The 11,674-nt window shown below is 49.5% G+C and overlaps 2 protein-coding genes across 4 annotated transcripts in view; one reads left to right on the top strand and one right to left on the bottom strand.

The window, feature by feature from the left end:
* Positions 1-180: 180 nt before the first annotated feature.
* Positions 181-6,941, bottom strand: ZFYVE19 (zinc finger FYVE-type containing 19). The gene is made up of 11 exons (XM_029951998.1): positions 6,720-6,941; positions 5,337-5,458; positions 5,116-5,169; positions 4,615-4,733; positions 4,370-4,515; positions 3,921-4,029; positions 1,833-2,042; positions 1,307-1,386; positions 889-987; positions 653-780; positions 181-568 (listed from the first exon to the last, which is right to left on the bottom strand). The coding sequence occupies exons 1-11, from the start codon at positions 6,771-6,773 to the stop codon at positions 490-492; spliced, it is 1,200 nt and encodes a 399-aa protein (XP_029807858.1). The 5' UTR covers positions 6,774-6,941; the 3' UTR covers positions 181-489.
* Positions 6,942-7,030: 89 nt separating this feature from the next.
* DNAJC17 (DnaJ heat shock protein family (Hsp40) member C17) overlaps positions 7,031-11,674 on the top strand; it is a 40,531-nt gene continuing 35,887 nt past the window's right edge. For 2 of the 3 annotated variants that reach the window (XM_029952001.1, XM_029951999.1), the window contains exon 1: positions 7,031-7,230. In XM_029952001.1, coding sequence (XP_029807861.1) covers positions 7,153-7,230 — 78 coding nt within the window. In that variant the 5' untranslated portion in view covers positions 7,031-7,152. The remainder of the gene's footprint in view (positions 7,231-11,674) is intronic. The other variant, XM_029952000.1, reaches the window with a different exon arrangement.

The following is an 11,674-nucleotide window of genomic DNA, read 5'->3' as shown; positions in this document are numbered from 1 at the left end:
TATCCAAGCCTACTGTGTATGAGAGGGGATGGGACTGTTCCTCCCTGGAGAAGCCTGCAGGATGGCCCAGCCTTTTTCCTCACTCCACAGGACTGAACTTCTAGTGGAAGAGCTGCTTTTGGCACCTCTCTAGGGACCCAGGCTCAGAGACCAGAGGGTTCTAGAGATAAGACATGGCGGTCTCAAGGAATCAGCATTCTTTATTAGATCCATTAAGTGCCAGGGGAGGGCCCTGAGTCCTTGAGCAAGTTCTAAGGCTCATCACCCTTAGGTTCAGTCTCACCATGCCTCACTCCCAGTCAAGGGTTGGCTGTTGGACGGCTTCTGACTTCTGTCCTCCCTCTGGCTCCCCCAGTTATTGTCCTAAATGGAGAATCTTTCCTGCTTCCAGGGACACTGAGGCTCAGGAAACGGCATGTCCATGAGCAGTCTAGCTTGACTTGTGCCCAAGCCTGCACGACTGACCATGGGATTGCCTCCTTGGTTTCCTCAGTGTTCTCGGCCTATGTGCTGGGGGCAGTAGGCAGACGTCTGGTGCTCTTTAAGTTCAAAGGCATCGTGGCCTTCCCTGTGGAGCAACGAAAGTCTGGTTAAGGATCAGAGAGGACCCGCGATTTCTCCCAGCCACACAGAACACCCCACCCGCACTCACCGGAAGCAGCGGGCACAGTAGAGGTCTCCATCGCAGCCGGCGCAGCGCAGGGTGGCATCCTCATTGCAGATGCAGCACCAGGGGAGCTCCTCTTCCTCATCCTCGGGCCTGGGGGCCTGGGCCTGGGCCTTCCAGGAGCAGAGAGAAGGGGAAGGGAGGTGTGTGGCGACATTGCCACAGGAGCAGTCGGCCAGGCAGGGGGAGAGGCCGTGGCAGCGGCCTTGGACTTTTCTCACCTCGGACTCTGCCCTGCAGGACTGGGCCCGGGCTCTGAGAGCAGGCTCCACGGGGATGTTAAAGCCACTTGCCTCATCCAGGGCAGCTTCTTCGGTGAGCTGTGGACAGGGCAAAGAGGTGCAGCTTCCTGTTCTAGGCCTGGACCCTGACCCCCTGCCCACCAGTATTTCTGTGCTCTGTGGCCTTAGCTTCTCAACCCATCTCCCTTGATCTATTGCCTGTGGCCACTGATATTCCATCTCAAGGGGCCAGTAGGCAGGTCTGGGTCATAGGGACAGTGGGGCCCCAGGGAGCACAGGAGATGCAGAGTGGCCATTCAGTGAGAGAGTGGAGGCAGGGTGAATGGGGCTAAGTGGGTGGTGAGGCAGTGAGGCAAAGATGGGATGGGGGGGGTCAGGTGGGTAAGGCAGGGCCCACCTGCTGCAGGACTCTCTGGATGGCTGTCTCCTTATCCTCCTCTTCATCACTGTTTGGGAGGTGATAGTCCTGGAGGGTCACTTGAGAGGGAATGACAGGAGCAGGGGAGGAGGAGTGAGGCTGAGAGAGTTCACTCGAATAGCTGTAGTTTTGCCCACAGAAGCTGGTTTGCTTTCCAGGGGCACTTCTCCCAGAGCTAGGCAGCCTCTATCATCTACAATCACATCAGATCCTGTCCCTCCCTGCCCCACCCTGCAGGACTGGGGGACAGAAAAAGAAGGATTTGCACCTGAAGGGACTGAGGGTCCCTGGGCCCCTGACGGCTGCTACTTATTCCTTATCTATTCCTTTGCCCCAGCACCTTCCTCATGGCTGTGGGCAGAGCTCAAGAGACCTCTGGACATAGCAATCCTGGCACCTGACCCAGTGTGACAGGGAATACAGCCATTTTGTAGAGCTTGGCCTAGGGTGGGAGTGGAGGGCCTGCCCAATGCACATAAGTGAATTGCTGCTTCCTAGCCTCTACCTTTATCGGGGTCCTGTCCCCGCAGCACGGCCAGGCGCTTGGCAAGGGCCAGGGTCTTCTCCTGCCTCGTGTTCTCCTCCCGCAGCTCGACCGCTGCCTCAGCCAGCAACCTGCTCTTCTCCTCTTCCAGGGACCAGGTGGCCTGTCCCTGGGAATTAGTGCTCTGGCCCCCTGGGCCACCGTGGTTGAGGTCATTCTGGATAGGGGCAGCTGGAAGGAGTGATGCAGTCAGGGAGGCAGAGACATTCCAAACCCCGTGCTCCCATTTCTCAACTTTCTTTAGAAACCATAAATTATCAGCTTTTTGTTCAGCATTAGCTCCTGTGGTTTATATTACAAATAAAATGAGTCTTTCCTCCACTTTTCCAAATGTAAAATACTAGCAATCTTAGACCTGTTTCTTTCAACCACATCTGTTCTCACTCCTGATATTCATACCTGCTGCGCTCAGAGTAGGTGTCCCGTGGTATGAGCATCACTGCCCCAAATGATGAGGGCATAGGGCAGCTAAGCCTCAGCCAGTCTCTCTGCTTTACAGGCTGGAATTAGCACTTCCACGGAGCAACACAGACAGGACACGAGAGAAGCTGAGATCTTGTAAGGGACTAGGCAGGAGGAATTCTACCAGAGTGGGTGTGGCTCTGACATGGTCCCCTTTAGATCAGCATTTCAGACCAAGAGGTTCAAAATCAGAGCTCTGGGTTCAAGTCCCAGATCTGCCACTTAATATGTGTGATCTGCTCACCGGGCCTCAGTCTCCTCATTTATAAAACATGGATAATAATAGTATGTATAAGATTACAGAGGGTACTCAATGAGATTATGTCTCTAAAGCAAGGCTTCTCAGTTTTGTTTCTTTTGATATTTTGGACAGGATAATTCTTTGTTGTGGGGGCTGTCCCGTGCACTGTATGACATTTAGCAGCCATATCTAGCCTCTGCTCACTAGATGCCAGTGGTACCCTGTAAGTTGTGACAACCTGAGAGTCTCCAGACATTGCCATCTGGGCCCCGGATGGAAAATCATCCCTAGTTGAGAACCACTGCTCTGAAGCATTTGAACAGCACTGTCCAATAGAACTTTTTATGATGATGAAAGCGTTCCATATCATGGTCTGTATTTGTGCTAAGATTGTTGTTCAACAGGACTTGAAATGTGGCTGGTACCACTGAGGAACTAAATTTTAAATTTCATTTCATTTTAATTAAATCTAAATAGCCGCTTTCTCATGCTTATCCTCATAATCATTGCAAAGAACATTTGCTGAACACTTATTATGAAACCAGCAGGGTCTTAAGTGCTTTTTATTTTTTTTAATGTTTTATTTATTTTTGATACAGAAGAGACAGAGCATGAGAGGGGGAGGGTCAGAGAGAGAAGGAGACACAGAATCGGAAACAGGCTCCAGCTCTGAGCTAGCTGTCAGCACAGAGCCTGACACGGGGCTCAAACCCACGAACGTGAGATTTGACCTGAGCCGAAGTCAGAGGCTTAACCGATTGAGCCACCCAGGCGCCCCTCTTAAGTGCTTTTTAATCTCATTTACTTCTCGTGACTTTCCTGAGATGTCAGTTCTATTATACCTCCATTTTACAGATGAAGAAAGTGAGACTTAGGTCAAGTAACTTTCCCAGGGTCACATAGCTAGTTTAAGTGGTAGAATAAGAAATTGCTGTCTGGGAGTTCCTGGGTGGCTCAGCCCACTGAACATCCAACTCTTGATTTCTATTCAGGTCATAATCCTGGGATTATGGGATTGAGTCCTGTGTTGGGCCCAGGCTGAGCATAGAGTCTGCTTGAGATTCTCTCTCCCTCTCTTTCTTTCTCCCTCAGCTCCTCTCCCCCACTCATGCACCCTCTCTCTCTGCCTCTCTCAAATTAAAAAAAAAAAGAAATTAGAAATCACTGTCTGATTCTCAAGCCCATGCACTTATCCACTAGGAATACTGGCTCCTGTTGGGGTAAACCATAGCTTATGTTGATTGTTCTCTGATTCATATTTGCATCCCAGAGGGTGGGCAGCACAGCCCTTCCTACATGGGGAGGGGCAGGGGCAGGTCCCTGGGGGATCCAGGTGGATAAGTTACCTGGGCCTCCTTGTTCCCAGCTGTCATCAATAGCCACCTCTGCTGCCAGCTGTGTCAGCAGATCCTGTGCCTGCTGGGCCTGGGTCCTTGTGTCTGGTGGTTGATGTGCCTGCTCAGAGGAGGGAACTTCAGTGAGGAGCAGGGTAGTGGGGAAGCAACATCGTAAAGCTCAGAGGAGTCAAGGTGACTGGCAGATGCTGAAGAGTTTCCAAAGCTCAGGGAAAGGGGACTGACTAATCCAAGGCTCACATTATTGAGTAGATCTGGCCACTCTTTCCTGCCCCACCCCATCCTGCTGCTTGTTCCTAGATCCTTGGGCTGGCAGCAGGCCTGAGAATCAAGAGGAGATGGTGGGAGGTTTTGCCAACTCCCGTAAAGTACATAGGCATACATGTATCTGGACTTCTGCTGGGTCCTTGTCCTACGACCCCTGATCCCGAAGCACTCACCGCCCGGGACATCTGAGAAGGTGGAACTCTGCCTTGCAGTGCAGCAAGCCGTGCCTCCGTCTCTTGGGTGGAAGGGATGGAACCCTGGGTTTCATTTTTCAGCGCAGCTAGTCTCGCTTCTATCTCTGCCTGTGAGGCCACTGACTCTGAAATTGGTATGGGGAAGCCTTATAAGAGCCAGAGGAATCCTAGTCCCAGGAAGCCTGGACAGTATGTTTTAGGTCACCCTGACTGCCCCCACTCACTGGGCTTGTTCTGCTGGCGGAGCTGTGCGAGGCGCTCAGCGATGACTTGGTCTTGTTGGGTCAGGCCCCGGCTCTGGGGAGTGCTGGGCTTCTGCTTGGCTTCCAAGGCTGCCACACGCCTGGTGGGGTATGAGATAAGGTTCTTGAAGAATGCACAAGGGAGAGGTGAAGACACCCACTCACCGTTTCCCGTTCAAAGCATTTCTAGGCATCCAGGGAGGCCTCCAGTGGACAATAGTCTGTGGTCCTCATTTATATCCTCCTGCAGCCCAATCCAGCTGACCAGAGGGTCTGGCTTAGAGGCCAAGATTTTCCAAGAACCGTTTCCAGGGAGAAGGCTGAAGAGCTGTTTTCTGAGCCCAAGAGGGCAGACAGGAAGCTGAGAGATGCTAGTCTCCTGACCCTGCACTCATCTGATCTAGAGGCTGGGAAGAGAGTCCTACTCGATGGCTCCTTTGTCTTTTAACCACCCCTGTTTGTCTCTGTCCCTTCAGCACTTACTTCTTATAGTTCTGAGGTGGTGACCACTTGGAGGCATTGGCAGGAGAAGATCCTCTATAGAGAAGAAATCTGGTATCAGAAGTCCCTTTATCTACCAGTCAGTACCTCTCACCCCAAACGCTTCCTGAGCTGACCTCTAGCCACAAAGCACAAAGCTGTGTGGGCTGGCCAGCTTCCCGGTACCATGCTTGGCTAAACCCTCGCCCATATCAGCTTCTCACCTGGTCAGGACTTCGTGGCACTGCTTGCAGACCTTCTGTTGGGTATTCCCAGTCCGGGGCACCACTGCACTGAAGCTAAGGCAGCCAGAACAGAAGGCCCGGCCACAATTCTTACAGCCGTACTACAAGAAACATGAAGTAGGGGGATCCATCTCTCACCCGCCCCTGAGGTCTCCTCCCTGGGACTCTCCAAGCACACACACAAAGAAGACACTGAAGTTCTGACCAGCTGCTGGGAGGAGGATGAGGAGTGGGGACCCTAAGGCCTGGGGAGAGACAGGGGTGGAGGGTAAGGCAATTCCTCAGTTTCCAGTCTTTTATTCAAATCAAGTAGAGCTTTATGCAAAATTCCCATGCTTTCTATCCTGTCTTCAATTCCCTGACACTGAGGTGTAGAAAACAAATAGGCAAAACCTCATGCTGCAGGTCATGGGCTCTTCAACAAAGGAGAACCAGAGAGAGTGCAGGGCCCCTGCATTCTGTGCTCTAGCCAAGATGGGGGGTGGCTTGGCTTCCAGATGGGATAAAAATAGCCTCCATTTATTAATCACTTACTGTGTGCCAGGCACTAAGCTCAGTACTTAACATTCATCATCTGATTTAATCCTCCCAATTTATACACACAACTTTACTTAATCCTGATGACCACCATTATTATTCCTATCTTAGATGGGGGTCAGAGAGGGTACATGGATTGCCCAAACCAAGGTCATTCCATGAAAAAGACTGCAGAGCTCAAATATGAACCCTGACCACCCTGATTCCAAAACCCAGGTTTCTAAGTGCTACAGGGATCTGCCTCCCTACCTGCTATTCATTCGTCCAATCTGGTCATTCCTATCTTCTGGTCACAACTGATCAGAGGAAGCCAGGAGGAGAACTTGGGGGCTTGTGCAGAGGACAAAAGAGACTTTGCTATGGTGCTTTGGGAGCAGGAGGAAGGGCGGCATTCCAACTCAAGAAACCTGGGAAGGGCAGGCTGCATGGTGGTGAAGGTTTCAGAGCAAAGGGCATGGTGCGATGGAGAGTGGTCACAGGGTATTAACTAAGCCTGGGCTGAGGAGGAGCAAAGTAGAGGGAAGGAACCGGCTGTATCCTTCACTTAATGGACAGAAAAGCCTACCTCTTTTGAAAAGACAGGAGCGTGCTCTAGAGTTACAGAGCACTTTCACCTCCAGCACCTCTCTGTACCCTCATGCTAACCCCGAAAGCGAGGGAGAGTTAGCCCCATTTTACAGAAATGGAAACTGAGGTTCAATGACTTCAACAAAACCAACACAGCTGGAAAGGGGCCGTTAAACCAAGTCTACGAACTTCAAGTCCAGGGTTTTTCCTCCACTCCGCGTCCTCCCTGACCCTCTAGCCCTCGGGGAGAAGACTCGCCTCCTTCTTGAAGAGGGTAAACTTGACAGCGCAGCCATAGCACCTACTCTCCATTCTGGTGGCTGGTGCAGTGCCGCAAGGTCCACAGAGATGAGATGAAGCTCGCCTGGTCCCGGGCCCCTTGGACCTTCATTAAGCCCAGGTCCCGCCCCCGGCCCCACACCCTCTCGCGCAGGCTAGCTGCTGCCTCCGGCGGGAGAATTGCGATCTTCCACACCAACCAGAGAGCGGTAGCTGCGGGCGCGGGGGCGGCTGGGAGGCGTAGTTCATTCGCTGCCCGCTTTCCTCATAGGCAGTCAAGCCTGATCCACAACACGACATTTCCCAGGGGGCTAAGCGCCACTCAGTTGGCTGGCGATGACAGTCCCCGGGAATCCCTAAGAACGCTTTGACTCTTGGGAGTTGTAGTACGAATCCAGTCAGGATTGGAACCATGGCGGTAACCAAGGAGCTCTTACAGATGGACCTGTACGCGCTGCTAGGTATTGAGGAGAAAGCAGCGGACAAAGAGGTGAGAACCGTGGTGAGAAGGGCCGAATCCGACGGTGCTGGCGGCCCTTCCTGTCTTGGCCCCTTGCCAGCACGCTGGCGCCTGCTTTCCAGGTTCTGCCAGGCCCTGGGCGCGGAGTGAAGGGCGGCCCACCCGCCTCAGAAGGTGGTTTCCCAGACGTTTCCTGGCCGGTCTGAGGGCCTCATGAGGAATTGGGGTACACAGAAGGAAGGCTCCTTGCGCGGGGTACTATTGAGGAGAGGGAACTGAGTGAAATGAGAGGGAACCCTAGTCCCCTCCCTGCGCGTGCGCAGTGTCAGCGCCTGGGTCCGCTTCTGCGGTCACCTCTGAAGGCTGATTTGACTCTGCTTAGAGCCTAGGATAGGGGAAAAGACCGAATCTCAATGTTCCTCCACCCTCTTTTCATCTCTTTCTTGGCAGTGTGACCTATGACTCTGTCATCTCTGTTTTCCACCCCAGGCCATTGTTGCTTTCTGAAAACTTGCTAATGGGCTCAGACCCGGAAGATCGGAAGGCTAAAGGCAGGGGGCCTTAAGTTCTAGGGGGAAAGTGTTGATAAAGGTGCCAGGGAATGGGATACTAACGGATCAAGCTGTAATTAGGATTTTTGTTGTCTTGCCCTGGATAATGGTAGAGGTTGTAGCAATGTAGGAAGGGGAAGCAGATAATTCATCAGATGAAAGTTAATGCCTGCGAACGTCCCTGTACTTCCTGGCTGTCTTACTCATGGGCTGAGTGCGCTTGTGAGAAGAGGAGGCTCTGGGGCAGAAAAGCAAGGAGACCTACAGGGTTCTGGAGGAGAGCTCTGTCAGCCTGCACATCACTGTCCCCTGCAGCTGCCGCTGAAACCAGAAGTGGACCGTGGGTGTGTACACAGCACCAAAAGTATCTGCTACACCCATCTCATAAGTTCTAAACTTTCAGTATTAATAATGCCCAACACCTATATAGTGCTTACTATTTGCTGGACCCTGTTCTCAGTGCCCTACATTTGTAAATTATTTAATTTGTACTTCATTAATAGTGAGAAATTACTTTGGACATTTTTACCAAATCCAGCCAGTATGCTGGAACCCTGAAATTGAGAACTTCTGAGGAAGGCATTTGGGTAGCCACTGATGTGTATATTGTTCAGAGCTGGAGGTGTATAGATGAGCTGCCACTAAGGGGTCAGGTGAGGCTATTGTCTAGACAAGAGACCAATGTCTGAGCAGGCCAGTATGGTTGGGATCCATTTTTCACTCAGATGAGATAAGGGATAGGCCAAGGGGTTCTTTATACAGGGCAAAAGGTGCTGTTCCTCTCTAATAGTAGGGGAGGCACAACTATAATATAAGGAAGAACATGGTAAATTCATTAAAAAAATTTTTTTTAATGTTTACTTATTTTTGAGAGAGACAGAGACAGAGAGTGAGCAGGGAAGGGGCAGAGAGAGACAGAGACACAGAAACTGAAACAGGCTCCAGGCTCTGAGCTGTCAGCACAGGGTCTGACGCGGGGCTGGAACTCAGGGACTGTGAGATCATGACCTGAGCTGAAGTCAGATGCTTAACCGACTGAGCCACCCAGGTGCCCCAAGAACACGGTAAATTCCTTAAGAGGGGTACAGACAAAGAACTGTGGATTTTTATAGTAGGCTGAGGTGGCTTCCCATTTGGGAGAAGGAGTGGGGAAAATAGAGAAGGCATTTGAAGCCTTGAAGAACAGGCAGAGTTTGGCTGTGTGGAGATGAAGGAAGACTATTCCAAGAAAGGGGAGTCTACTTTGGGGCATAGGCTAAGAAGAAAGGGTAAAATTAGATAAGCTTCGAAAAGCAGATTTGAAACTTTGACTATACTGGCTAGGTTCACGGTGATGGATACTTTTTGGTAGAGAGCCAGGGAGACCTGGGTCCTGATGTTCCCTCTCTTTCCTTGGTTCAATGCCTGTCATATTTTCTAATAGTGGAGGACCTTTATATTTTATACATACGTAAAGCATGTAGAAAAGAGGCCTTATAAACTTTGGTTGTCTGGTCATATAGTCTAGGAGTTGTTAGTTTGCTGTCCATAGAAAGGTGACATGAATGGAGTAAGCCCTGAAATCATGTATAATATTGTGTATTCATTTTTGAGGAGAGGAGCTAATTCTTACCCCAAAAAAGACTAAAGAAGCCATGGTCTAGGCCAGTCTCCTTGTATTATTGATGGTGAAACTGAAGTTCAGCGAGGGTGGTTAGTGACAGAATTGGAACTGGAACCCAGATTCTCTGATGCTGGGACCAGGTCAGGGCTCCTTCCGCTGCGTCACTTTGGCCTGTGTCCAGCACCATAGAGCTCAGTTCATACCAACACCAATTTTAACTGTCCTTCAGACCACTTCTCTTTGTATATCTGTATATCCATCTGTCGGTTTGAGCTCTCCATTTGGATGCTTCACAGGGGTCTACTTCCAAAACTGAATTCTGGAACTTCTGTCTCCATACCTACTCCTTCCTTGAACTTCTCTGTCTCAGTAAATGGCACTGCCATCCATCCACTTGAACTAGGAATCTGTAGTCATTCTTTTTTCTTTCTTTTTTTAATTAAAGTAAGCTCTATATCCAACGTGGGGCTCAAACTCCTGACCCTGAGGTCAAGAGTCGCATTCTTCACTGACTGGGCCAGTCAGGTGCCCCTGGAGTCATTGATACTTCATCTTCTCATTCCTGCCATCTAGTCCATCACCAGGTTCTAATGAGTTAACTTCCTAAACAATTCTCAAAACTATTCAATATATTTGTTTCCACTACTGCCAGTCCAGCCCAAGCCCTATCAATTTCCGTCTGAACAGTTATGGTTGTCATTTTACTTTCAATCTGTTCCATTTTGACCTGTTGTATGCTGCTCTTCTCTTCTTTTCACGGAAAATGGAATGATCTTGATAAATGCCCTATTGCACTTTTAATAATAAACTCCATACAATTTCCCAACCCTTCTTGCATGCATTTCCTTCTGCTAGGAATACTTTTCTGCCACTTCTGTTAACCTGGGTTACTTAAAAAACATTCTTTATGGGGGCACCTGGGTGGCTCAGTCAGTTAAGTGTCTGACTTCAGCTCAGGACATGATCTCATGGTTTGTGGGTTCAAGCCCCATGTTAACAGCTCAGAGCCTGCTTCAGATTCTGTGTCTCCCACTCTCTCTTCCCCTCCCTGGCTCACATATCATAATTTTTAAAAATTTTTAATGTTTATTTATTTTTTTTTGAGAGAGAGAGACAGAGTATGAGCTGGGGAAGGACAGAGAAAGAGGGAGAGAGAGAATCCCATGCAGTCTCCATGCAGCAGTGCAGAACCCAAGCAGGCCCTGAACCCACGAAAAGCAACTCTGTGACCTGAGCCTAAGTCAAGAGTTGGACGCTTAACTGACTGAGCCACCCAGGTGCCTCTAACCTAGGTTACTTTTATTTGTCCTTCAGAATTCAACTTAAATGGCACATCCTTAGGGAGGCCTTATCGATTATTTTCTTTCATAATAGCTGGCTTTCCTCCTTTCTAGCACGTATTTCAGTTTGTAATTACATATTTGTTTGTGTGATTATTTGTTTAGTGCCTTAATCCCCTCTGTATTCATAGCTCTGAGGAGTCGATCTGGTCCATTCCCTTCTGTAACAGCCCCTGCTGTGACTGGCACAGAAGAGGCTCTCTCAGTGAATATTTGTTGAATGAATGAGGTAGCGGCTACAGAGACCACTACAACTTGACTTGAGAATCAGGAGACTTGAGGTAGTCACTGCCTCTCTTAGGGGCTGACTCTCCTCAAATGTAAAATGAGACAGTTGGGCTAACTTTGGCCTCAGGGGTCAAATGGCCCATGACATATTTTTGTAGTAGGCCATGAGCTAAGAATGTTTTTACATGTTTAAAGGATTGTAAAAAAAACAAACAACTCAAGAGGAAAAAGGCAAAAAATCAAACATGACTAAAAAATGGGCAAAGGACTTGAATAGCCATTTCTCCAAAGATATATAAATGGCCAATAAGTACATGAAAAGATGTCAAATACAATCATTAGGTAAATACAAGTCAAAACCCACAAGATACCACTTTACACCCATTATGATGGCTATAATTATTGTTATTCTAAGTTTATTTATTTTTATTTTGAGAGAGAGAGGGAACAAGCAGGGTAGAGGGGCAAGGAGAGAGAGAATCCCAAACAGCCTCACACTGTCAGCACAGAGTCCAATGTGGGGCTGAATCTCATGAACTGTGAAATATGACTTGAGCTGAAATCAAGAGTTGAACACTCAAGCGACTGAGCCACCCCAGTGCCCCAAAGAGAGAGAGCATGGAGCGCATGGCCTGACTTGGGGCTCATTCCCACAACCCTGGGATCATGACCTGAGCCAAAATCAAGAGTTGGTCACTCAACCAACTGAGCCACCCAGGGGCCCTGTAAGTTATATATATTTTATAGTGAAA

The sequence above is a fragment of the Suricata suricatta genome, chromosome 9, assembly GCF_006229205.1.
Source record: "Suricata suricatta isolate VVHF042 chromosome 9, meerkat_22Aug2017_6uvM2_HiC, whole genome shotgun sequence".
NCBI classification, from domain to species: Eukaryota; Metazoa; Chordata; class Mammalia; order Carnivora; family Herpestidae; genus Suricata; species Suricata suricatta.
The sequence above is the reverse complement of the archived record's forward strand: the minus strand, read 5'-3'. Positions and strand labels throughout refer to the sequence as shown.

What these genes read in the sequence shown, in the direction of transcription:
- ZFYVE19 (XM_029951998.1), bottom strand. Translation starts at nt 6,773, where the DNA reads ATGGAGAGTAGGTGCTATGGCTGCGCTGTCAAGTTTACCCTCTTCAAG. An exon ending in TGCCACGAAGTCCTGACCAG is followed by an intron (nt 5,170 to 5,336) that starts GTGAGAAGCTGA and finishes TCTTCTCTATAG; the next exon opens with AGGATCTTCTCCTGCCAATG. An exon ending in CTTCTCAGATGTCCCGGGCG is followed by an intron (nt 4,030 to 4,369) that starts GTGAGTGCTTCG and finishes TCCTCTGAGCAG; the next exon opens with GCACATCAACCACCAGACAC.